Genomic DNA, 27,535 nt, shown 5'->3' with positions numbered 1-27,535 from the left:
GCAGTTCATTCTAGATAGTCTCAGAGAGCTTTACTTTTAAATCATGTTTTTTCTAATATTTCAAGAGGCATTTATAAAAATGACTCCACGTGAGTACATCACAAAATAGAGTAATAAAGATTAGAATAAAGGAGCCACTGCTGTCTAATTTCCAAATGCAAACATACTCTAGAAGTAAAAGCAAAACAATGTTCTGATCTATATGCTAGTTTGGTTTTGTAAAGTTTTGCCTTACATACATCCATTGATGGTTTTTAAACTCTTCCTTTCTCTCTTGGACATTCAAAAGAAAACCAGCATACAATTGTTAGAGTGGCTAGAACTTACTGTGTGTTTTCTTGTATGAACATCAAAGTGTGTGAGGTGACATATAGCTCCTTCCATGCAGTACACTGTCTGCTACTAGAATTATAGAGCAGATTTATCCTCAAGGCTGTGAAAACTTAAAATACTGGCTCTGATGGAAAATAAATTCGCTTTTGTCATTACTGTGTCTTACATTCATCAATTCATAGGTAGGTGTCACACTGCACACCCTGTCTGAACTCTGCATGTATAAATCTAAGAGGAAGTGTGCTGAACATACTTTTAAGAAATTGTTATATGGGGCTTTGTTCAGAATAGGTTTGTTTGCCTTTTGGGAGTTTATTGTTTACGTTGGCACTGGATGGATTAATGATTTATGAAGTCTTTCTTTAATTTCTGTGTTTTTAAATATGAAGAACAGGATTTTTTTTTTTTTTGCTAGTTTCATTAACACTGAAATTAGGCTGGGGTTTTGCAGTGCTTAGGAGGAGATGTAAGTTTTTGTTGGTTCAATTTGTATAAGCATGACTGAAAAGCTTATTTTGTATAAACCTGCAAAGCAGGGGTGAGGAATGGATGAAAGAAGCAGCTTCTGATTTTTTTAAAATCTAATCCTCAGAGGATTTTGTAGTTTAGCAGTTTGCCAGAAGGTGTCAGCTTACTCAATGGAAATTGCTTGATAATCTCTAAACTTTAGATTCCCTTCAGCTCAGCAAATTCAGTTTAGTCATTTACAAAGACACCAACTTGTGCCTTGTCTCAGAATGGCAATAATACTGTTTTCCAGCCTGTTTTTACAAATCCGAATTTGAGAATGAGCTAATGCATGTTCAGCTGTATAGAGATTCAACTTTAGGAAGGTTTTAAGAAAATAAATTCACAATAGCAAGTGATTGTGTCTTAGTAATAATGCTGAGCTCTTGGTTACTGTGTTAAATGTTTTATGTAGTATTTTAACAATCATCTGAATGAGATATGAGCTGTTTTAGAAGTTGCTAACTTGCTGATAGCTGCTTTGGAATAGTGCAGCACTTGTATAGAAGAAAGCTTGGGGTTTTTTTGTGGTTTATTTTTTTTGTTTGTTTGTCTTTAGCACGTGTGGAAGGATTACACTTAATTCTAGTGTGCTCCCTGAAGTACATGCTTTTGAATCATTGCTTTAATTGTAGCTTGTGCAGTAACCTTTGTGGTTACCGATGAACCGAACAAATCCATATTCAGTAAGAAGACATCTCTTGCTTTTTGAGAGTGGAGGAGTGTGAAATTTGGATCTGACTTAATACCCATATTATGTAAAGAAGAAACTATTACCACAAGGGGGCAAACTTGCAGTTTTTGTGCAAGACTCATGATTTGCCAGATATGAAAAAAATTTTTTTGGTTGGTTTGGTAGAGGTTTAATTACCAAGTGAGCTAAAATGTTGGATTTTATTCTTGTGGGTTTATGATTATTGACACTACAGGGCTTAAACGATAGATTACCAGTTCATTAGGTTAAAATAGAAATTACAAGAACAGATCAAATAAAAACAGTATGACTACGAAAAGTATTGTAAGAAAATGAGTTTTTTTCCAAGACATTTTATTTCGTTTGTGAATACCTTTGGTTTTTACTTTTTTTTTTCTGTAATTTGTTGCAAATTCAGGAAAAAGTTGCTGATGAGAACTGAATATTGTTAGTGTGACAAACTTTTTTCCCCTTTTGTTCTTTTTAAAACCAGGTTGAAGCAATCTGGTTTAAAAAAAAAAAACAAAAACCCCCAACAACAAACGCTCTAGGAGGAGATTAGTATGTATTGGTGAGAGGTCAATAAAGTGTGCTAATAAGTCACTCTAATAGGTTATGCATGTGACTTCTAGAAAATGCTAACTACAAAGAATTAATTTGTTAAGTCTGATTACAGGAGGAACTTGCTGCTAATAGGAATTCTGTGGATAGATGGTTATAAATGGCTGAGCCTGTGATGCCATTCCCTCATTTCAAATAAAATTATCTTATTTTAATGCCTACATTCTGCTTTTTTGGAGGCATTTTAATCAATCCCTCTGAATTGTAGGTATAATACCATTTACCTTTTAAGGTGTAGGTTACCATCCTTGGTGTGCAGCCAGCCTGGAAGAGATACATGAAATAAATAGGAATCTTACTCTGCTCTTTGCCTGCACATCTCTCCTTGAATACCTAATATAAGCTTACAAACTATTTAAATAGAAATTTTTACTGCTTTGGGACATGCAAAGCAACTCTAGTTCACCCTAAATTTATTCTGGTCTCAGAAAATCTAGTATTTGATTCTCTCTTGTGCAGGTTCTTTTTTTAAGCTTCATAGATGTTGATTCTTTTGAATATACGTTTTATAGGCTATAATCAAAAGGAAAATGTGTAACCATTTGACATCTACGTACTTAGGAAGGGCCAGTTTGGCTATACTTGTTTATGTTTAAAAGTTATACGTTCAAAATGTAAGGCAGTGAATCTTCAGTCTGCATGAAATTTCTGCATCTGAGAGCATTTTTCTGCACTGACTTGATGCTTTCTTACTTAGGTTCAACATAAAAGTGCAATTGCAGATTGTAGCAAGCTTCATGCTCACTGGTGTTTCTGGAGGTGCAAAGTATGCCCAAAATGGACAACTTTTTGGCCGCTTTAAGCTCACTGAAACGCTTTCGGAAGACACTTTGGCTGGACGGCTGGTGATGACCAAAGTCAATGCTGTTTATTTATTGCCTGTCACTAAAGAGAAGTCAGTACAGACCCAAGGAACCAAAGAGAAGGTTTATGAAGCAGCTATCGAGGAGAAAACAAAGGATTATATCTTCCTGAGGGTATCCAGGGAATGCTGCGAAGAACTTAATCTTCGGGCAGATTGTGAAATGCAGGTAAGTCAGAGTGGAAGTGGTTTTGGTGTGGGAACTGTTTGGATTGTGTCTGTTTTGGCTCCACCCAAAACAATTGCTTGGAAGATACGAAAAGGAATTTTATTAGTCATCAAACACAAAGTAGAACACAGATGAGAATTTCAGATAGGTGAAGTCTTTTTATACATAAATATTCATGTGTGTGTGTATGTAAATTTATTTTCCAAATAATAAGACTTACATAAATAATTTGTATTTTTACTCTGTAAAAGTTCTATTTAATGAATTTCATTTCTGGCAAAATTCTTCTGAGATGATTAGGCATTGCTTGCAGATTTTTACTGGTATATCTTACGGTTTTGAGAGTGTGATTTGTAAGTTGTCTTGGACGTTGTTTTTATGTCTCTGTTTCAAATACAAAGTTCTCTCTGTATGGACTTGTAAAGGAAAGCTTTGTCTTATTTTTATTTTCCTGCAGGTAGGTATTTGTGGGTAGTTCATGTGCTTTCTTCCACCAGACCTACCCACCCTCTCCCCTCATTCTAAAATCACTGAATATATTGCTTACTCCTGTTGCCTGGACTTTTCTCCGGCTTAGTCTCTCTGATGTGGCTTTCATTGTTCTGTGCATCATAGCTGTTTGTCAACAGAGACTTCGGGAACCTTTTTCTTAATGAAGTCAAAGTAGGGACTTTTCTATTCCTGTGTTTTTTCTCTTAAAAAAATAAATAAATCTCTGCTGCTCTTGACATAGCCAGGTAGAACTCAGTCTTTGATAACTTGCACCTTGGACTCTTTATTTTGTATCTTCTCATTCTTTTTGTTTGTGTCATTGTGGATTCCACTGTTTGTTCCTAGGCCTGAGGTGCGATTAATTTTTAATAAGGTCTGTTGAGGTTATGAATGGGCCTTGTGCTCTTTCTGTGCCCATTTCAGAACAAAAGGAATATTGTCCTTCAGGGGAAAAGTCTTCAGCTTACAGTATTTCCTTGATGAAGATGATGAGGGTTGGTAGATGGAGGCATGAGGAAGGTGAATAAATACTTTTTATTGTATATATCCTCTGTTTCAGAATTATACTACTTGCCTCCATGACTCTCACTCTGCTGACACTTATATCCAAGACAGATATTTATCTGTCTTGGAGGCATTCAGTCACAAAGTGAGGAGTTACAACACTTTTGCTAGAGAAGATTCGGTTGGCAGTAAGATCAGGCTTTTGTTTACCTTGCAGTTAATGTGAAATGGGTGAGGATACTTTTTTTTTTTAATGTTGTGTAGTTTGCAAACAAGATAGTGTATTAGATGTAAATGCATGTAAGGGAAGACAAAGCTCTAGTTAAGTTAAATACTTAAACTCCTCACCCATCCGCAGTGTGTCTGCTGTAGACCTTGTGATTGATCTTGTTGCTGAACAGAAATAACCTCAAATTAAGGTCACTGGAATTGCTTCAAATGAATGCATTTTCACCAAACAATTATCTCGTCCCATTCATTTTGTTTTGGGGAAACATATGCAAGAATCCTAATGTCTTAATTTAACACGGATAATTGGTCTGGGAAGACTTATGTTGTTCTGGGCTCCTGGCTTTGTGTTTGTTTTCTTAAAACAATAATTAAAGTCACTAATTGATTCTATCAGAAACTCCACTGGAATGCAAAATGAGCTGGGTCTACAGTAACTGGCTTATTTTTCTTTGAGCATCTTAACAAAACTTTGCCTGAGGCAGCAAATCTATTCTGCATTAAAAATTGGGTCCTAAAGTTATTTGTAAAATCATTCAGTACTTCATACATATATCAGTGAACTGGTGTTCAAATCCTTAAAGTGTTACCTATATTTTAATGGGTTTTAATTGTGATGAAATTTTTTCTGATTAAGTATTGACTGAAAATTTGGAAAGGGATCCTCAGGTTAGAACTGAGTATATTATAACTTGGATGTATAGCATTTTTATTAAAGATGCTGGAAATTTTGCTGTTGTCTTCAGTGGAGTTAGTATTCCCTAAGTGATTCTTAAACATTAACAAAATTGCTTTTATTTCTGTAGGTTTTAGGTAAGTTAGGTGGCTTGCTTCCTTTCCTCTTCTAATAATTAATCTCAAACTTCCCGATCACTTGTTTGCCTGTTGTCCTGGGTTAACTATAATAAATACACAGTTCTGCTTCTATCAAGTGCACCATTCATGAAGGGGGGATGGAGTGAACTGGTGCTTTAAACCCTCTTGGCTGCTGCTCTTTTTGGTGACCAAACTAACATGCGACTGTTTTATTTTTGGAGTGGTTACTCTGTTCTGTGTCCTCTTCTGTGAAACTGGCAATGGATTAACTTCCTTTCTCACTGTTTTCTTATTGTGGAATAGATATTAAAGCGGGTTACATGCCTCTCCTTCACAGATGGCCTCATTCAGTACTCTGCAAAAGCAGATATAACTGTTTGATTCAATCCAAACTGGATTAAAACCAAAATAAATCACAAGCTGTTAAAGAAAGTGGTGAATGCAGGTAGATAGTAAGAGGTATTTAATGCTAGGCACCTTGCTTGGACTCCCAGAAGGGGCTATTAAAGTGTCACTCAGATGAGCATCACAGTTTTTCTGCATCTAAATTATCATTGTTATATTGGGTGGTCCTTTGTTAGCCTTGGGTCTGTCTGAGCAAAGATATTTTTCCTGTGTAGATCAAACTGTGAGGTTGGGACCACTGCCATTTGTGCAGAAGTCTGTTTCCAAACATCTGCAGGATGTGGTTGGGTGGACAAATCGGCACTGGATAGAGGCGGGTGGACAGAGCTTTGGGAGGAAGCTTGAGGTTTCCCTGGGGCAGGATGAGCTGGCGCGTCGTTCTTGACAGGTGCTAAACCACTGCTTTGAAGACTGGTGTATTTACTAAGGTAGTGGATAGGCATCAACTACACGGTGGAACAGTGGGGAAAAACAATTCTGAAACGTTCGTGTGTCCTATTTAAAAAAAGTTTTCCCAGCAGTTACATTCACTTTAGTGAACTCCGTGCTTAACATTGTACAGATTTGTAACTGCCCTTTTCTTCAGAGTTATGGTTATACATCTTGCTGTAAATTGTGATAGTCAAGACGAATATTTAATGTCTTTATATCTGCCAGAGACTGGAAGTTAATGGCTGCATTCTGCACTGATACAAGCAAACATTGTTTATTTGCAGCAGAGCTAGTGTTGATTTTACATGCTACGTAATAATATGAACAGTTTAATATTTAAATATACTAAAGAAAAGGAAATGCAAAGAGCTGTGTTTTGCAAATCCTTTTGAAGGAGATGATCTTCAAGTAGTAAACATTACTGGTGCACAAGACAGTTTTTACAGGTGTGATCCCTGTGGCAGGAAGTGACTTCGTAGGCAGATAAAGGAGTGTCAGGTCCAACAAGGAGTTAAATCTAGAAGGCTGAATTATTCCTCCACAGGAGGAATTCTCTGCCATAGGAGAAGGTTCATGAAAGAAGTTTGTATGGCTTTGAATGAGGCCTGTCGTGTTTAAAGAAGTGATTGTCTGCTTTCTACTCTTTTTTTTTTTTTCTTTTTTTTCCCCCCAAGTTTGCTGTCTTATTTTGATAACCACAGGAATCTTTAATATAACAAATTGTTTTTTGTTTGTAGTATATAAGGAAAACTTATTTTAGCTGACAGGGACTTTTTAAAGTCTTTATATAAGTTGTCAGAAAAGATAATTACAAAAATATATTCTAGTATTGCTTTGTGTTTGTTGAACTTTCTGGTTGGTAGCAATAATTATCATGAGATTAGTGATTAAGTAATAATGGACTGACTAATAGAGAATCAATGAGTGCTAGAGGAGAAGATTAATAGATCTGAGATTTTTGCTTTGGGCATGGGGGTACATTTAGAATGACTGTCTCCTCTGTGGTGTTTCTCTGGGATGACATGGGGTGCTTGACCGCAGGTTTGCCCTGTCTCTTCAGTGGTGTGATGGGGCTGATGTACCAGCTTCAGCTCATCTTTACTTTCTATCTTTCTTATCTGTTAATTGGTAGTACAGAACCAGCTTCTGTAAGGTGGTTGTGACAGCTATCAGTAAAGATGATCATCGAAATTTTAAATATTACTGGTATGCTTTCCAGGTAAATGAAGGGTACTTTTCTAGACAGATTGCAGTAATTTAGCTGGCTGTTTGTAAGCATGCTCACAGTTCATGGTAAATCTCAGAAAGGTACTTATTTACTCTTACTTAATCACAAATGCTCATTAGAGTTGTAGCACAGTAATTACATAAATATTTAGAGATAGATAGCAATGCTTTGAAAAAAACCTAAAAATGTATGTTAGGCACTTGAAGTTCTTCAGCAGCTTTGGGTGTTTTATGCTGTTTTATATTAGTGCAAATCTGTGTCAAATTTTGTATAAAGGCTTCTGTGTTAGTTGTTAACATGTAGTTCTTTGGCACAATGCTCTGATCAGATTCATTTGTTTTTGGAGAGATTAATATTTTCAAATTTAAATACTTGTAAATGATAATCTGAGTGAACTGTTTTTATGAATTGTTTCCCCAGGAGCTGCTATTATCCTGTGTTCAAATTCAGAATGTATTTTTCTCTTTGCTCTTTTAGTATATGTATGTATAAACTACTTTCACTATCCATTGTTCAGTTCTGAATTTAATCAGGGATGTTAACGTGCTTTGCATGTTGTTTCTGGCTTTGTACCAGAATTTTGTCGGCATTATCTTTTATTTACTAGCATTAAAACATAAGTAATTGAGAGAACAAAAAAATTAATGTATTGATAAGCAACTAATAGTTAGAAATTAACTTTTGGAGAGTCCTAATTATTGAACATAAATGACAAGTTGTATTATTCCTGAATGTTTGACTAGAAATAAATAATGTTTGGGGTTTATCTCTGCTGGTCACACATATGATTTATGTCATCTGTTGATCTGTAAAAATTTCGGGCCTCTCACTTTTTTGAGGTTACCCTTACAATAAGGGATGGAAACTTATATTTGTAAAAACAATGTATTAGGACAATAATATTTTCCAGGAATATTTCTTGTATTAAAAAAACAATTCCAATAATGTTTTCCCTTTAATTTTTTTCTGAAACTACAGTGGAATCTAATCTTAAAAGTCAAACAACAAAATTACCTTAGAGAAAATGCTGTATTTGTCTTTGCTTCAAAACAAAAAAAAAAAAGGAGCAAGTGAATTTTATCGCAAATCTTTTGATTGAATGATGTTTGCTTTCTTCTGAGAGCCAGTAGTTTGCAGGAAGATAAAAAAGTATCATATACAGCAAAGTCTATCAAGTGTTTTCTAAATTAATCATTTTTGTTTCACCTCTTCATTTATTCATTCATTTTGTACTGCAGGTTGAACTTCAGTTTCAGTTAAATCGCTTACCCCTCTGTGAAATGCATTATGCCTTGGACAGGATTAAGGACAACAGTATTTTGTTTCCAGATGTCAGCATGACTCCCACCATACCCTGGAGTCCCAACAGGTACAAAAATGCAAACACTTTAATATCAAAGATTGTGTGGTAATGCAGTACTGAATTTCTCATAACAGATGGCTGAAATCTGCCCTAGAACAGGAAACATGCCTTGCTCTTCATTAATGGTGAAGATGGTTCAGAGATGGGAGTGAAACTGTTCTAAATAAAACAAGAAAAGTGATCCTCTGCGGACTGGAATCCGTTGATTGGTTTTCCCTGCGGTTGAGCTGTAGTTTTGTAGGCATTGCAATTGTATTGTAGCTGTAGAAAACAAATCTGCTATTGTTATTTCCTGTTCTGCTGTTCTTCACTGAAAATATGCATGATACTTTATAGGAATGTAAATACCAGTTACAAGGAGTTTGCTGTGCAGGATCTCAAGCATGCAGACTCCTATTTGCAAGAATTGATCCATTAGTACTTTTTGAGTTTGATGCAATGAGCCCAAGTTTGGACATATCACTGAGGGGGATGACTAAGAAAGGAGTGGGAACGAGTCTTAGAAGGACCAGCATTGCACTTGCAAGCAGTCCTGAGATTCTTTGTATACATATCTTACAGTTTCCTTTATGAAATTATAAGCCCCTATGTCATATAAATACTTTTAAAGAAACTTAAGGCTGATGCAGTGATGCAGTGAAAATAGTTTGTCTCGAAGAGGAAACTTATGGAAGAGAAATGGGGGGCTGTGTTGCTCAGGGAATATGGTCAGTATTCTTGCTGCATAGGGAAGGATAAAAGAGGCATGAGGTTTCTGTACTTAGAAACCAGGGAAATGAGAGGTATGTGGAACTGATAGCCTGTACAGCATGTGTGGTGTCTTGAAGGTGAGAATTAAGAGTGTGATTGTGATGCAGTACAAATCAGAAGATAGCTCAAGGATTAAAAGGAAAGTGATCTGGCCAGAAAGCTGAGACAGCAAGATAATGTAAGACAAAAATTACTGGAAAAATTTTAGTTTGTCTTTGGAAGTGTCGGAAGAACAGAAATGATAGAAGGGTGGGAGCAGTGTTCTGGGTGAGGATGATTGCTGCGTGCATCAAAGCTTTGACAGTATGGCCAGAAAGGAGGGAACAGGTCTTGCATAGAGTTATACTACAAAGCTAACGGAGGTCAAGGACAATCTGTTCACTGACTTAACTAAGTTTTGAGTGAATCTTACAAGGAGATAGTGTTTAAGAATAGTTTGGAAGTAAGCAGTGATTTCAATAAAAAGAAGGTAAGTCAAGTAAGCTAGAAATTTATCTTCTCTGTTTTCTGTCAAGAAATTTATATTTACAGAAATTTACACATCGGTTGTAGTTGATAAAATTTTATTTGTATAATGTTTTCTATTTTTTATATACATAAATGATATATATAATGGTTGTAGTTCAGATTAAGTCAGTGTAATAAGCATGTTTTTTTCCATCTGGTGGCTTGGTTTGCCCTGCCTTGAGAATCAGTACTTCTGACTGACTCAAAACTGTCTTTGTCTCTGTTTTTCTTCTATTTTTGTTTTATGTCCCTGTTACTTTCCAGTATTTCTTAGTCTCCTGCCAGCTTGTTGTTCATAGCTGCCTTAGAAGTTAGGAATTCAGTCAATTCCCGCTTGGTGTTACTCCCTGTTGCTAACTACTACTGAATAGAAACTTTCCCAGTCTGTAAGCAGCATAGTGCTTGTACCAAAGCAGATCACATTACTAAAGTATGGCCATATGTGCAGCAGTGACAGGTGTTTTTTACTATGCATGTCTACTTTTAAATCTGTCAGTGGGAATATTAAAAAAAAAACCTGTGCTCATTGGAATTTTCTGAAAGCGTCTTCCTCGTAATGCTGGTATCACTAGTTGGTTACAGCAAAAATCCTTTTTTTGGGACTGCTTTCCCATTAGAGGTATGTGCCTTAATGATCTCAAAAAAAAAAAAAAGTAAAGGGAAGTTTGTAGTTAATCGGTAGCCATTAGTTTTTTAATTATTTTTTAATTTCTTAGTAGATAACTTTTACCAAACCTTGGGGTTTTATAACTGTTGACTTTTAAAGTTGACAATGTAAATATGGCAGGGAAGAAACATAACCAGTGTTACATTTTGCATAGTAATAGTAGAAAATCATTGTCTACTTGCTTTTGTTATCAGATGATGGTGCAGCATATACTTTTTCAAAAATGTGTACTGTGCAGATTAATGATTGTTAGGTGAGATAATGTAATTGAGAGATAGTTAGATTCCTTTTGAAAAAAAACCCAACAAAATCTAAACCAACCGATTTATTGCAAATACAATTTTTTTGTGATTTAAAGCATGTGATTGTTTTGCTAGATTTGTTTCAGTGTGCCTCAGAATGATACAATTAATACAGTATCATATAGGCTCTTTAATTTCTTTAAAGTTTTTGAAATCTTAGCTCATTTCATTTCTGACTGACAGTGGATTGTCACAGCTTCTGTTTTTAAACTCTGTTGCCTCCTTTTGTACAGACAATGGGATGAGCAGTTGGACCCTCGACTAAATGCTAAGCAGAAAGAGGCTGTTCTGGCTATCACTACTCCACTTTCAATACAACTGCCTCCTGTTCTTATCATCGGTCCCTATGGGACAGGAAAAACGTTCACTCTGGCTCAGGCAGTCAAGCACATACTCCAACAACAGGATACTAGGTGAGATGGGGCACTAAATATAGAGCGATACTTGATTAGCAGAGAAGATGTAATTTTTTTACTTGAATTCAAGTGAAAGGTAGAAATATAGAATTTCCATCCAGCTTAAAAACAAACAAAACCCAAGCCATCCGTCATTGTTTTGAATGCTAAAGTAATTTTATAGTGTTAGCCTGTATTTTCCATTTAGAACAAAACTAATTAAAATTGACAATATGTAGAATGACTGTGATGTGCTCGACTTGGAAAATTTTGCAGTATGCTAGATAATAAAAGCTGTTCCTTACTTAAAATCAAGTCTAGATTAATAATCACAAAATAATTATTGAAAAACTGTTTGAACTTTAAATCTTTTCATAACTGAAGGATTTGAGTTAAAGGGCTGAATCATGCAAGCTACGGTAGGTTAGTGACTAGTTTCACTAAGACAAATGTGCAGGAAGATGGCCACTGTTTCCTTTTTTTTGTATTCTACTGCTTTGAATTGTTTTCTGTTTCTTCATTGCTTTTTTATTTGCACCATTTATTCCAGCAGGATTCTCATTTGCACCCATTCTAATAGTGCTGCTGATCTCTACATAAAGGATTATTTACATCCATATGTAGAAGCAGGCAATCCCCAGGCAAGACCTCTCAGGTATTTTTTTAAGGCTTATTATGTATCTATAAAATACTATTCTTAAGAAAAGGTGTCTATAAAAAAAGGTTAAAGAACTTTTAAAACATAAAAGCATATTGGCGTTACCAGCAGTGCTTTTAAAAACATAGACTAAAAGGAACATGAAACTTTGTCAACATAATTTTGGGTCATTTGTTAAATAAAAATAAAGACATCCTTTTTTAAGCTTTTATTATTCTATTGATAAATGTGTCTTTCCTAATGAGCAAACTTTTGATATGCTCCTCTAAAAGCTACTATGATAAAATAAAATGGACTTTAATTGTATTTTAATTCCAGAAAATTTTGACTCACACTTACAATGATAATTTGGAAACTGGGGCTACCCACCTGGCTTTTTGAAGACAAATTTTGATGTCATAGGAGCTACATATTTAGAGAATCATGTGAAAGTAGTTTGGCCTCTTCTGATAAGCCAGTTTGAAGTCATTGTATATGTGGTTAAATCTACTTACCGTGATATTTTGGGGAAATTAGTTAAGGAACAAAATGAAGAAGAGGTGGAAACTTTGAGCAAGGAGGGTAAACTTGCATAGAAATAGTTAAGGAGGTTTTATTTATGGGCAGAAACCTGCTCCTGGGAATATTTTGCACAATAATCACAATATATACTGTATACTGCTAGCTTGGTATATATGTTTTAAATTATGGGCATCATTTTCTGAATGCCAGTGTGTGAGTTTTTATTATATTATTAAGAAAATGACTCTGTATGTTTACTTGCTAGTTATTAAAAGCCATTCTGGACTTTGATTTTATACAATGTCAGTAAAGCCAATGAAGTTATGTGAAAGGGGTAGATTTACAACAGGTGTAAATTCTCTTAGGTTTGCTGGCTTTAGTTGCCATGTGACATTTTACAGACACTGAGGATCTGGCCAAGGAAAAGGCGGCAGCTTATTTTTGAAAAGTTACCTTTGATCTGGTTGTATTTTAACACAGATTGTCTTAAGGTGATTTGTAAAGCACTTTGTGATGAAAAACATTATAGTGTCTTAATTTTGTGGTGGGAAAAAATGTGTGTAATTGACACTTTCAGGAATATTGAAGTGTGATTTAACAGAGCAAGGAGTTAAATACAATTTTATTGTGGTTGCCAGGCTTTTGCTACCTTCTTTTACATGCTATATTCAACTATATAGTCCAGTCTCAGAAATACTTATGAAAAACATACATAAACAAAAGTGGTGTTTTTCTTATGGTTAAAATATATATATATATATTTGCCGAGAAAATTACAGCACATAATTTAAAAGTCACTGAATGTTTGAATTTAAGTATAATTGTCATAGTATTTGTTATGAAGCCTTCAGAAAGTGCTGCTGTAGATTGTATGATATTGTTGAAATAGTCATGATAGCGCTATAAAAAGTAAAAGTTTTAGAAAATGGAGGCACCTCTGGAATTGTGTATATATATTTATGGATCCACAAGTATATATGTTTTCAAATAAAAATATATTGCATATAATTGAGAAGCCTATGTTGTTTGAAAGCCAACTGCATGTTGACCTGATCTGGCAGGAGTTAAAGGGTCAATTTATCTGAGTCAAAAGCTAGAGCTATGTGAGACTCCTAGCATAAAATTAGTTATGGATCTGTTACCTTTCTTACTGACTCTTGTCAAGATATATTTTCAAATTAAAATCATTGCTGTTAGTTTAAACAGTGTGCTCTGAGCCTCTTGCAATAGTTTAAAGGAAACTTCAAGTGGAGTAGAAGCAGTTAATTATCAAAGCTGGATGTGCTACTTGCAGAGTTTGATGTGCTTCTAAATGGCTGAACAGTTTGCTTTAGATTTTTTTCCTTATTTACTCTACAAGTGAGGAGTTGGCTGAATAGTATCCTTGCTAAAAATGTTTCCATAGCTTAGTGGGGAGCACCATAATATTTATGTTGTTTTTAAAGAAGGAAAGCGTAACTATTTAACATTGATTGAGTACTGAGAACTGTGTAAACATTTCTGTAAATTTCTGTGGGTAAAATGTACACTAAATAAATTATCCTGTCCATGATGCGACATAAAAGTTTGAAGCCTAGAGTTTGAGGTTTTTTGTTTAAATATCATGTTATAAATTCATATTTTTTTCCTAACAAAATAACTTTCTATGCCCTTTGGAAAATGCAAAGTCAGAACGAACACTGAGAATTTATGTTGAGTCTAAGTTCTGCACCTAAATAAAATAACCAATGAAGCCTGAAGGCCAAATTCTCATAGTCTTGATGCCCATAAACAAATTCGTACAGAGGAAAAAAAAAAAAATGCCCCTGGGTTTGATTAGATGATTCAACTGTATTAGAGGCACATTCCAAAACCTGACTCTTACTGAAGAAACTTGACACTGAAACAATTTTGTTGTACTTAGGTAAACTAATGCAGAAGTGTTTCTGAAAGAAAAAACCCCAATCCTAACCTACAGTTAGGAGGAAAGAGCCTTCGATTAGGTGCTTCTGTTAGCTGCTAAGATACTTGGTTTTAAGTGTGGGTAAGCAGGCACCTTTTAAGAGGTAGTAATTGGCTCCTAATTTGTATACCCTTTTACTCTGTGGATGTGCTTGTCTCTCTCCATCAACTGCTAGAGTATTCAGGAGGTAGGCTGCTGAGGTGTAGGCACTGTAGCTATATACTTCAGATTATCACCGTCCCCTAAAAACTCCAGTCAAGACCTAGGAAGCAGATAGCAGCAGTTTCTGTGTATGTTTCTGGGCATGCAGTGGTTGAGTTATCTACTGTTTATTACTATTATTTTACTTGCATTTTTCAAATTTAGCTGTATCCATACGCTGGGTTTGTATGTAATACTAGGGGAAAAGGAAGGAGGTTGATACTGCTTTTATCTGTATTTTTAATATTTTTATCTTCATTTATTCCTCAACATGTTATTGCTGACTATCAGTTCAGCAATGTCAGAAAATAAGTTGATTCTGTTTAATATATCTCAGCTGAAACGTCTCCAGTTCATTTTAAAAATATTTTGATTGTAACATCCACGTGTAAGTACTGCATGTGGCCTGAAACCAGGTAGCGTTAGTACGTGGCTGCTAGTTTCAGGAGATACCCAGACTATAAAAATTAAATCAGTCAGAGCAAACTAGAGTTTGAATTAAGAAAACTATACAACAACCCAAACTAAAAACCCAACAGGTTTTAAAGGACCATTGCCCTTTTTTCCAAATTGCCTGGAGTAAAGTTCTTGTACTGAAAATGGTATTAATTTATATTATCAAATGTTAGTTTATAAAATAAATGCCTCTTTAGCCAACCCCCGCCCCCCCCCCCTTTTTTTTTTTAAACTCTAGCTTCTATCTTATGCCATCCTCAAAGGAAGATTGATTAAAAAAGCTAACTTTCAGGTTGTAAGAAAGATTCTTCACATGTTTTCTGCATCCCAAGGAACATGCTTGTTCGTGAGAATGAGCCTCTCTTTGGAGGTGGATCAAAAGAAATGGAAGAGGGAAATCAGGTGCTTTTAAAGTTTTCTTTAGGCTTCTTGGGACTACTTAGTTTTGGGTTTGGTTTTTTTTTATGGTCTTTTAACAGAGGCATGAAATAAGACTGCTGGATTCTTTTTCCTCTAAGCTTCTGTGTTCTTTTTGCTTGAAGGATTTCAGGTGAGAAATAACTGCACAAAATCTGAGGAGCTGGGATTGGAGTTTATCCAAGAGTTCTTTGGAGCACAGCCTCAAGGGAGAATCCTGGCCTTTTTATCAAGAGCTGGGAGGAGTTAGTGTTTTCCAGTTCGGAACAGGGAAAAGAAGTTTTGAAGAACTTAAATTTAGTCCCCATTCACTCTGTTGTAAGGAGTCATGAGAAGCAGAAGTCACTTTGTAGGACAGGAATGCAAATGAAACTCTGTTTAGCCTCCCTCAGAGGTTCTGACTCTAGAGTCCCCTTTTATTAACTTTTAGAAAGTGTATTTTAAGTGATTTAGGAGCTATCCCAGCCTGAAACATGAACAAGAAAATGATGGTGAATCTTAATCACTGATACAAATTCACTACTTCTGCAAATAGCCTGTTGTACAAATGGATACTTTGATGGAACTTTATCAATGGAAGCAAAACATGAAAGATTAGGAAATATGCAGTTTGACTAACATTTAATAGAAATATTTGGGCAAACTTATTTTTTGATGTAATGGCTGGAAAATTGATGGAAACATAGATAGGTTAGCTGACAGTTCCATTCTTTGGCTTATTGGCTAGAGGTCCACAGAAATGAAGGCTTTTGTTGTAGATAGCCAGATGCCATATTTAGAAATAAAGGTGGTATGAATTTTCACGCAAAATGCAGATTCTGTACATGTTAACTCAGCATTAGTAAGTACAGTGGATATATTCGGTGCTTTTGTTTGCAGAAGATAGAGTCCCTGATCCGTAATCTTCTGGGATTTCCATTTCAATGTGCTTCTCTATGTATTTGCTAGTAATTTCACTGCCTGTGGTTTGGGTAGATCTTAGTCTTCAATATTTTAATTTCTCCAGAATTAAAGTCTTGATGTGAGGCACATGATGTGAGAAAATACACTTTCATGTGAGCTATGGCTGGTTTTGGTTTTGTAGGTGCAGTTTTTGCTCATCTTTGTACCTGTAGCTGCACACTAACAGAATGTGTTGCAGGTACTGATGAACGTTTTGATTAGTAACTGCCCAGCTCTGCTGGCATTCAGGTACTTTGCTTATGCAGGTATTAAGATTAGAAGGTTAGTCGCTTGTTTAATCAGAAGTTAAGGGTATGCTGCAGGGTGAAACATTATGATTTGTGTTAAGCTGGTAAAACCCATTTTTGTAGTGGGTTCCTCCAACTTTAAGAAAAAAACCCTCAACCTAATAATGAAATTACAGGAGATTTTATTAGCCCAAATTGCACCTGAGAAAGAAGTCCCTCCTTCAGTGTGGCTTACTTATATCACGACACTTTCGAAGTAGTCACATCTATCAGGTGCTTTTATGCCAGTGGTGAATAATAGCTCTGGGATACCGTTTTGATCTCACATCAAAATAAAAGAAATTAATGGGTAAGCAGCAATGCAGTTTGAAATGCTGTCAGCCAATCTGTGAGTCACACATAGTTGAATTTTTGTAATAAAAGACAGTGCATGGTATAATAATGACTAATAACCATAATATTTTGCATTTCAATAGCACCTTTCATCTAAGAATCTCAAAGTGCTTTACAAACATAAACTCACAATAAACTCATTAATCCTCACAGTACTCCTGTGAGATGGTAGGTAAGTATTACCCTCAGTTAAGATTGAGAAACTGAATCGTATGAAAGCTGACTGAATGGCTGGGATAAATAGAGCAGGGATTATCTTGCTCCTACTACCTTGTTCTAGCTATTAGGCCATGACTTTGTTACATTGATGTAATAACAGTTTATCAAATAAAGCTTATCAGTTTGATGGCTGATAAGAAATAAATATATTGGGGTAACGTTAGAAGGTTCTTGTTCTGAGAACGACTCAGGAGCGTGTTGCTTGCTCCTCCACTGAACGCAGTCTTAACTGGAGTAACCTGTGGTCACAGTGTCAATTTTGGTTGGTTGTGTTGTGAAATTTAAAAGCCATTTGGAATACTGCAGTGCCTTTGCACCTCTCTGCATTTCATTTTGTGCTTATTGTCCAAAATGGACGTTGTATTTTCACAAACCAAATTTATTGTAATCCTAATAATTGTTTCTCTCACGTTATATGGAACTGAGCTGTAATTTTCAAATGTGGGTGGACATGTGCTATCCGAAGTCCAGCCAGTGCAATCTTGTTTTGCACTTAGGTACATAATTACACTCTTCCAAATGCTTTATTAATGATTTGGGATTTGTAACCTGGGTGCAGGAGAAAATAAATAATGAATAGTTAAATCACACAGCATTAAGTCCCATATTTAGAGCTGAAATTAGTTTAAATCGTTTCATCTTAATTTGCTTTGGAAATAAGTGAAAATAACTTTAAATATTAATATCTGTACAATAGTTTCCTGTAGTTTAAAGGTTCCACTTTAGATTCACAGTTCTTACTTGGTATGGATTATATTTTTTAAGGAACACCCCATAGAGAAGCCCTTGACATCTTTATCCAGATCCTCAGCTGGTGTGCTTTGTTATATTTCTATATACCTCTGTGGAGTTATTTATACTGTTTTCTGGGGTATAGTCTTTGTGTCTTCCCTGTTCCTCTTCCATTTAGCTAGACTGGCCATAACATTTAGTTACTTTTTAAGAAAAATTCATCACTGATCTCATGATATGGTGATTAAAATTATCTTACGTGTCATGGAAAAATATTTGAAGTCCAGTACTTTGCTGACAATGTCCTGATATTTTTAGACTCTAGCCATCCTTTTTGGCACTCTTTTCTAATTCTTTTATACAGTGTATCATAATTATGGCCCTGCACGATAAAAAGATGAATATACTTCCTGTCTGGATCTTAGAACTCAGAAGACACATAGTATGTGTAAAAGGAAGTACAGGATTTTATTAATGTCTTTTGAAAATTTTTTTTAAAGATCCTATGGCTGCAGTTGATGAAATGTGCAGACCACTGCAGCTCTGTCAGTTCCAAGACTATGGGCTATATTTATATTTCAGCTGAGGAACTATTTCTTTTTAAAATGACTTTACTGATAGTTTAAAATGGCTTAGACATTGATGTGTAGGTCACAGTACTTAAACATATGAAGAATTTGCAGATTTCCATATGTGAATTAATCCTTGGTAACTGTTCACGTCTGTAGTATTGCACTGCAGCAAATAATGGAAGGTAAATCCAAGACATTTTAGCATATTTTGGCATGTAATTCTGCGTAGTTGTGATGTTTTGCTTCCTGAAAATTACATTTATTTACCAGAAAACAGGATATTAGCATTTGAAATATTAGGCTTTCACTGTGTTCAAACTGTATAGAAAATAAGCCCCCTTTTTCTTTTCTAGGGTATATTTCCGAAATCGCTGGGTAAAGACTGTCCACCCAGTTGTGCATCAGTACTGTTTGATTTCAAGCACACATTCCACCTTTCAGATGCCACAGAAAGAAGACATTCTTAAGCAACGAGTAGTAGTTGTTACTTTAAATACATCACAGTATCTATGTCAACTGGATCTTGAACCAGGTAAGACAGTTTCTAAACAAGAAGTGTCCGTGCTTGAGAATTATCTTCCTCTTACCAGTGTCAGTTCCTTATCCAGTTCTTTGAACTGTTAAAAAATAAAAACAGTAAACAATGATCATCTTAAAATGGTCTTATCTTTTTTTTATGAATAAATGTTTCTTACAAAGCTATAAACTGCTGGCATTCAAATGAACCTTTTGCTTATTCTGTTTTTTCCTTACCTAAAAAAAAAATTAAATAAAGAAGCAGTACTATCTATGATCTGGTGTTTCTGAGATCCAAGAGGGAAGATTCTGTTTGAGATTCTGACTTTGAATCTTATGCTCATTAAGGTCATTATTCAGTGGAGCATGTAAGCATAAATACACACAGAGAGTTTTTTTCTTGTTTTGTGAATTATTTAGCTTTGCAAACAACTCCCACATATACAAGCCCATGCTATGTTAACGTGATAATTCTAGGGTTGTTTTCTAAACTGAAATATATTAGACTGATTTTTGGGGGGCAGAGGCTGCTTAGGGTTTATTGTTTTCTTGATCTCCAAATGAAATCCACCTGCTTTTTGGAGAATGTGGAATTTCTTTACAGAAGTTGTTATGGTTAGTTTTTTATGGCTATGTTTAGGCATTTGTTGCAATAGAGAAAACTGCAATAGAGAAATGGAATTTATGGTAAATATTTTCAGGTCTTTAGATGGAAGTAACTGCTTTGTTTGGCAATGAGCTGCGTACAGTCATGCCATAATAATGTGTGTGCAGCTGTATGAAATTCATGTTTTCCAAATAAAATTGCTACATTTTTATTTGTATAATCTTAATTGGATGTTAGACTAAGTCCCCTAATACTTTGTTTTAAACCTTAATATATATCAACGTATAAAACCACTTCTATGCCTATCCTGAATTTACATTTCATAAAATAAAAGTCTACTGTGGCCCAGTTTTTTTCAAGTGAATGTTATCCAGTGCATAGATTCCCACCCACCCAACAAACCTTTTGGTCCAATACTGTCATAAGATTGAATTTAAATTTTCCTTCAACTTCTGTTCCTTTTTTCTCCCCGACATTCCTTAAAGCCCATAACCAGCAAAGCGCTCAGGTATGTGTGCAATTTTAATGGGAAATTTAGTATATAAAATAATTAATAGGACTCAAGTACATGAGGAAGTCCTTTTCATTGTCATTGTTCAAAGCTCTTCAAGCCTCATGGTGATGAAAAGATTTTCAAATTTGAGAAACCTACTGAGGGAGGTCTGCCAAGAGACATTTCCTCTTGGTATAAGGAGAGCTCAGATAAAACACTTGTTTAACTTCATATGTATCAGGAGGAGGAGGAGGCAGATCTGTAGGCTGCTGCTATTGTCACTAGCAATCAGTTGACTGCTGTTGGTCATCTGATGGGTTTGAAAATTGTGTCATTTTTAAGTAGATGCTAGAAATCAATTTGTATAAGCCATACTGAATTTTTTCTAGTTTTGGTTACTATCAAAATAAAGAACTTCGAGTACAATATCTTGTATTGTTATCACTGTGTATTTTATCATATTTCAAGTTTCATTTATTTGCTGATATCTCTGTTTTACAGGGTTTTTTACACACATTCTGTTAGATGAAGCTGCACAAGCTATGGAGTGCGAAACTATTATGCCTCTAGCATTAGCTAATAAAAACACAAGAATTGTCTTGGCTGGAGACCATATGCAGGTAGGAGCTATAAAATTTTTGAATGTAGAGTGCATATATGTAATATTTGTATTTATATATTTAAGTTATTTATCTGCTCCAAATTTCTGTGGTATGTGAATACCTCATAATCTCTAACATAGACTCACAGTATTTCTGCTAAGAGAATATGCTGTTGTCTCCATTTTACAGTAAGGGAATTGAGGCAAAAAGCATGTCAGTTGTTCAAGTTTACATAGGAAATGTGTGATAGAACATACTTGGGCCCGCTCAACCACTGAACTATATGCAAGTGAAATTTCATTTTAAAGAGGGAGATGCATAAATTTTACTGGTCATACAACAGATGGGGAAGCCAAGGAAAATTCAAGGGATGTTATTTGGATAAGATATGGGGATAGTTATTACAGTCAGGGTAGGAGTTTCTCCTACTTTTTACGACTGGTATTCCGTGTTGATTTTGTAAAGAATTGAAGAATACGGAGAACGTGTATTATGCTTTAGACAACTTTTTTTTTAATTAGAAGCATCACAGTCTGGTAAGGATTTGAACAAGTTAGAAGTAGGAAATGGGAACTAACCAGTGCCTTTATGTTATGTGCCTAGGAATTGCTTGGTTTAAAGAGTTTAGAAGAGTTTAAAATGCTGATTATGCATGTCATTTTGTAACCTGTAGGCATGAGAAAGCATGCTTGGAAAAGTAACTTTACTTGCTTTGTTGATTTAGGCCAGATACATTTGTTTTTATAGATTTGCCTTTAATTCTCTTGACATTTCACAATATCAATAGAGTATTGCTTATAGTAATAAACTGTTGCTTAGGTAGTAATTACATAGGTGTTGCCACCTATGATTTAATAGTACTAGACCATTTCAAGTCACGATAATAGTAATCCCAAGGACTGGGATAGTGCTTTTTAAATACAGATCTCAAAAGAGCTTCTTAAGAGATTGGAATTCTTACCACTTCAGGCTAGATTGCATCAGCCCAGCTGGATGGGCAGAGTCTTGACTTGGCCTGTGTGTCTCAGGCTACGTGCGTAAAGAGCTGTTCTATAGCTCAGGTTCTTGCAGAAGCTACTCTATGAGGTATCCAGTATTTAAATTTCTAAAACTAATGGTTATCTGAAGTGAAACTCGGAATCTGAATCATATGTATTCAGAATGACAAAACAGATTGGCTTAATTTCTACATTCTAAAATTTTATTTTAAAAATCTTTTTTCATCATCTTTGGTTCTGTTTTTCTTGCTGTAATAGGTGGTGTTTTTATTGTTAAACAAGCCCAGGAGTAGTTTAGTGTAACAGTAACTAGGCCGCTTGGGTTTTAGTTTTTCCAGTGACTTTCTATTTAACTTCTTAAAATTGTGTTACAAATTTCTGTATTTTCTGATCTGTACTATTTGTGGTAGTAACTTAACTGTAAAGTGATTGTCAGAGTAATGGTGTAATGTCATTCAAAACACTTTTTTTTGGGGTTTTTTTTTTTTGGTGTCAAACAGCTCTCTGCTTTGAGTTATTCATCTGTGCAAGCCACAAAAAAACCCCTTAGATATAAGGGTTCTTCTCTCCTCCTTACATAGTTATTGAATGTTTTATTGTTCCTTTAAGGGCATGCTGGTCTTTTGTCACTTTTACAGTAGGAATGGGCATTTCTATGGAATAGCCATGGTATATGTCTTCCAACTATGAATGTACAGTAAAAGTGAGGTTTCATTTTTGTTTTGATGCAAATTACCTATGTTGGGAGCATGAAATTTCAAGTCCACATATTTAGTTACATTTTCTTTTGTATGTGTGTGTCTATTACAGCTCAGTCCTTTTGTCTACAGTGAATTTGCCAGGGAAAGAAACCTTCATGTTTCATTGCTTGATCGGCTCTATGAGCACTACCCTGCAGAATTTCCATGCAGGATCTTGCTGTGTGAGAACTATCGCTCCCATGAAGCTATCATCAAGTAGGTGTGAACTTTTTCACTGTATCGTGCGTTTCTTTGACTGGTGTGAGTGAACAAAACAACTCTTGAGCCAAGCACAGCTGAATGAAGAGAAAAGCATTACGTGTTTCTGTAATGAAATCTTAGTTGTTTCAAAGTTAATTAGTAGAGTAATTCTTTGTTACCAGGTTGAAATTCCATCTCCTAGAGCAGATGCCAGGGATTCAGTTAGTTGTATTACAGACCCCTCATTCAGGTGGGGATGCTTTGGCTGCAAGACTTGCACACTAAGCCAAAGAAGAGCTAACTTTCCCTTTTTAAAAGTTACGCGGTATATTATATAGGATGTGTGTTTCTTTGAACTCTGTCAGAATTTTAGAATTACTGGGGTGGATTATGTTGGAACGGTAAGCTATGTGCAATGTAAGGAATGTACAGATATACAACTATGAACAGAAAAAAAATAGGTCGAATTTTGGGCATGTTTCTTTCCTGTTGTCTTCTTTTATTACTTCTTTCAAGACACATTAATCAGTGGGTTTGCATTTTTATGCTATGATAAACTAATGGCTGCTAGTGTAATGAGCTCATCCATGAGCTGTGCTAGAAAGAATAAGTGCAATCATGGGGAAAAATGCTAAAGTTTAAATCCTGGCTCGAATATGTACTGAGGAATATTGTGTTGGTATCCAGTCATACTAATTAGGTTATCACTCTGGTCAAAGCAAAAGCAGAAGTATTTAAGTGCTCTGGGGAATCTGAAGTGAGAATGTAACATACTTTGTTACACAACTGGATCTGTCTTCATTTTATGGACTTTGTAATTACAGACTGAGTGATGCTAAATTTCTTACACATTTCTTGAAATTATAAGTTTGAAATGAGAGAGAATCTGAAAAGGAAGGGATCGTTTCAGCTTTTGGTTAGAGATCACTTCCATGAAATTTGTCTCAAAGACCATGAAAATTCACTTCAGCAGTTGGAGTTCAGACAGTGAGTTCCTAGAAAGATCCACTGTGTTGAACACAGAAGTAAGGATTGCAGAAATACCACTGGGGCTAGTCGGCTGTCTAGTGACAGTCCAGTGTGCCTGATTCCACTAGAAAGTATTGCTGTGTGAAGTGAAACCTGCTAAATACTCTGACGGTGGTCCATTTAGGAGACTCTCAGGTCTACTTTGGTTTTATAACGTGGGATTTCCCCTGACAAATGGGACCATGGCACTTAAGACAGAAGTAAGTGTAGGAAGATGGTTCATGGTGGGCTCATTAATCATACCTACCTCACTGAAGCGAAGAGACCAAAAGAAGTTAAGGAAAGAACAAGCCATTAGTTCAGCCTGACTTTGGAGCTGTAATTGGAAAAAACAGTCCTTGTAGAAAGGGTGGTTTATTGTTTAATGAGAACTTGTTACTAAGAATAAATTTCCAGAAGAAATTAATTAATAAAATAAATTAATTTGCTCATTGACAGCCGTGGACTGCTGCAACTCAATCCACAGAAGAGTTCCATATTCTTCAGGATTGTGTAGTGTAAGCCCGTTCTGGTTAGTAGTGGGCTGCAGTTGTGTGATGATGATTTGGTAGCAGACTAGTTTCTTTAGCTTTTCCTTGACCAGTTATTTACATGTTAAGCTACAATAGTTGGAAGCCTGGAAGAACTTGGTGGGCCCACTGACTTAAGTCTCCTGCTTTTGTTGTCTTCATGTCAGGCTGCATTCATGTTACTGCATCCACAGAGCTATATGCAAAGAACATTAAGGTTGGAGGCTGAGCATTCACAAGTTAGGTTATACCAGAATTCACTAATTAATGAAAGCCAGTACATTAGTTTAGCTCTATTGTCCATGCACTAGTATACAGTGCTTACAGTACTACTTATAGTAATCTGCAGTCTCGTCTTGCTGGCTTTTTGTCTTGTTCCATTCAGTTTGCCTTCTTCCCTCCTGTTTTCACCATGAAAGTAGTTCTTGCCTCATTTCTTTTTCACTCAGCTAGCTGCTATAATGGCTGCTGCCAGCAGAGGAAGTATGTTCTGGTTGTGCTTCTGATGACTAGTAACATAGCTTAGTCTGGAGTAGAAGTCACAGCGGAAAAGCTTGCTTGAAAGCTGAACACTTGGCCTGCATTGTGTTCAGTACACATGAAATCTTTAGTAAATTTGTCTTCCAACTTCAACAACTCTTAACTGATGTAAGCAGGCTCATTGTCCAGCCAGGCTGGGGAATAACCGATGCCAGACAGAAGTGTTCCTTTTGCCCAATTTCAAGCCACCAGAACTTCTGCGTGAAACATTAGTGAGAATGTTCGTAACTTTGTTGAGCTTTAGATTAGAAGAAAATACTGCCTTTGTAGAAGTAGTGTTGGAAAAGCATATTTTTAGTGCCTTCTGCTCCATTTGTAATATGGAAGTATCAGTTCAGAGAAATCACTTGAAGATGCCCAAGAGTAATCAGTGGTTCTGTTTTCCTTATGAATTATTTTGTGATTCCATATTTTATCACTGAGCTCATATGTAGACTCCACATTTTATTCTGTTTTGCCTTGTTACAGTTATACATCTGAACTTTTCTATGAAGGCAAATTGATGGCAAGTGGAAAGCAGCCAGCACACAAAGATTTCTACCCTTTGACTTTCTTCACAGCACGTGGAGAAGATGTGCAAGAAAAAAATAGTACAGCTTTTTACAATAATGCAGAGGTAACTCTTCTTTGCCTTTATTCTTGATTGTTTTCTTAAAGCTCCACTGCCCCCAAATTTATTGGTTTATGCTCAGTGTAGGTGGAAGACATCAATTGTCCTCTACTAGGAGAGGGGAACATGGAGTTTGCTAAATATGAAGCAGTGAACATTGCAATTGTAGTAAACATTTCCACTAATTTATCTTCTTTTTTTCTTTGCAAATTGTAAGCTTCATATAGTTCTCTCAGGCTCATTCTTTAGGATGTCTTTCCTGATAATTTTTGTGACATTCTGATGGATGTATCTTAGCAACTGAGAGTAACTGCAATTTGAAGTAAAACTTAGATTTCTTAGCCTGTTGTAGAAATGTTCCCACTCAGATAAGAGTCCTCTGGAGTAACATTTCATGTTTGCTTTAATATGTTTAGGATCAGTGTCTAACTGATGATGTGCAGATGGGATTATTTTTTTTTTTTAGGTGAGAACTTATTGTCAATATGTTTGTTTCACATAGATTTATTTGTATTCTTCAAAAGCTACTTTCATTCTCATTCCTTCCCTTGAGTTAAAAAAAAATAATTCAAAACCCACAAAACCAAACAAAAAACAAACTCACACCCCCACCCCACCCCGACTTGATAGTAGTCTTCATAGTGGAACATACCTTTTCCCAGTTAGAGGAGGGTTGACCCAACTCCTCTTTTTTTTCCCACCAAAAAGATGTCTTAAGAAATGTCCTTGATGTTTAAAGAAAAACAAAGAAATATCACTAATTTTTGTAAACTTATGAGGAACTTTAACTGAAGTTAGGTTGCAGTGTAGCAGCAGTGTTTATTATGAAGCACTGCAGAGCTGTCTGTGTTTCCCCTTCTGATCACGGTGCGGTTCATCTGATGCACAATTTTTAACCTGTTTGTTGTTATTATGCTGCATGTGTTATGCATTCTTTGTTGTATTAGGATATCTACTTAAATAAGAAGCTCCAATGACTTCTGGACACATCACTGCAAAAAACTGAAGGCACCTGACTACTTTCATTAATCTACTTGGATTGCTTTGCCATTTAAAAAAAGTTGTAAAAAACCTAAAAATATCTTCAGTAGCCAAGTAACTGTCTGAAAATTGTGAGTCATTAATAGCTACAGGCAGAAATGAAGGACAACAGCTGCTTAAACACCAACACGAAAAACTGAAATTCAGATGATGAGGGAGATTTTTGCTGTTTGACCCTTAATGGACATTTGCATTGGGGCGTCTTATGGTTCATTGGTGCCTATATTAAGTATTAATCTGGAAAATACACTTTCCCCTTTTGGTCTTAATTCTAAAATTTCCCTATATGGTGTTAATTCTAAATACATATCCAGAAGCTATATGCTTTCAGAGAAGCTTGCCAAAATACTTGCAAAGGATCATTATATTTGTGCTACAGTTTTTATAGATATCAAAGTTTATTCTAATATCCTTTGTCAGTAGAACTAGCTTTTTTCCTGAGTTTTTCAATAAACTTCTAGTTTAGATTCATTTTTAAAAAATACATCCTTAAATGAGAATGTGTGTCATATAATCAGATCTTAGATCCTAAGAAGTCAACATGAAGCAACACTTTTAGCAGCTGGGAGCTACTATGCTTTATACTACTGTACATACCCATTGTGATTTATATCACTTTTCATGTTCCTGAAATGTCCATAAAAGTCCCTAGAATTCCCACTTACCAATTTGAAGAAGAGATAATATAAAAGCTAAGACCATTAAATTTATTTTTACCACCCCCTTCCCACAGCCAAAGATAACTGGATGAACAGGGAAGGGAAGAAAGTTAGGAATACTTGAGGTTTTTGTAGGAAAGACTATCTGCCTAGCTTCCATTAAGAGGCTGAGCTTGCATTTGTGATGCCATAGGAAAACTGCATTCATCAATTATCATGCCTTCAGTAGCTGGATAAATCTTTATTGAATAACATATTGACATTTTTTGAATGACATATTGAATGTAAATGTTAAAAAAAAAAAAAAAAAAAAAAGGAACCACAAACCTTCCATAAAGTTATTCAGAAATACCTTCTATAGTGCCCTATCTCTATTCAGTGTGTTGAAACAGAAGCTACTGTGCGTGGTGCTTTTTGGCAGAAGGTTACCTTGA

At 35.5% G+C, this 27,535-nt stretch overlaps 1 protein-coding gene across 3 annotated transcripts in view; it reads left to right on the top strand.

Moving 5' to 3' along the window:
* Positions 1 to 27,535, top strand: part of HELZ (helicase with zinc finger) — a 91,826-nt gene that overhangs the window by 37,402 nt on the left and 26,889 nt on the right. For 2 of the 3 annotated variants that reach the window (XM_052807096.1, XM_052807098.1), the window contains 8 exons: positions 2,853 to 3,186; positions 8,530 to 8,660; positions 11,114 to 11,293; positions 11,826 to 11,930; positions 18,910 to 19,088; positions 20,674 to 20,792; positions 22,583 to 22,728; positions 25,260 to 25,407. In XM_052807096.1, the coding sequence (XP_052663056.1) occupies positions 2,853 to 3,186; positions 8,530 to 8,660; positions 11,114 to 11,293; positions 11,826 to 11,930; positions 18,910 to 19,088; positions 20,674 to 20,792; positions 22,583 to 22,728; positions 25,260 to 25,407 (1,342 nt within the window). The remainder of the gene's footprint in view (positions 1 to 2,852; positions 3,187 to 8,529; positions 8,661 to 11,113; positions 11,294 to 11,825; positions 11,931 to 18,909; positions 19,089 to 20,673; positions 20,793 to 22,582; positions 22,729 to 25,259; positions 25,408 to 27,535) is intronic. The other variant, XM_052807097.1, reaches the window with a different exon arrangement.

The sequence above is a fragment of the Harpia harpyja genome, chromosome 14, assembly GCF_026419915.1.
Source record: "Harpia harpyja isolate bHarHar1 chromosome 14, bHarHar1 primary haplotype, whole genome shotgun sequence".
In the NCBI taxonomy this organism is placed as follows: Eukaryota; Metazoa; Chordata; class Aves; order Accipitriformes; family Accipitridae; genus Harpia; species Harpia harpyja.
The sequence above is the reverse complement of the archived record's forward strand: the minus strand, read 5'-3'. Positions and strand labels throughout refer to the sequence as shown.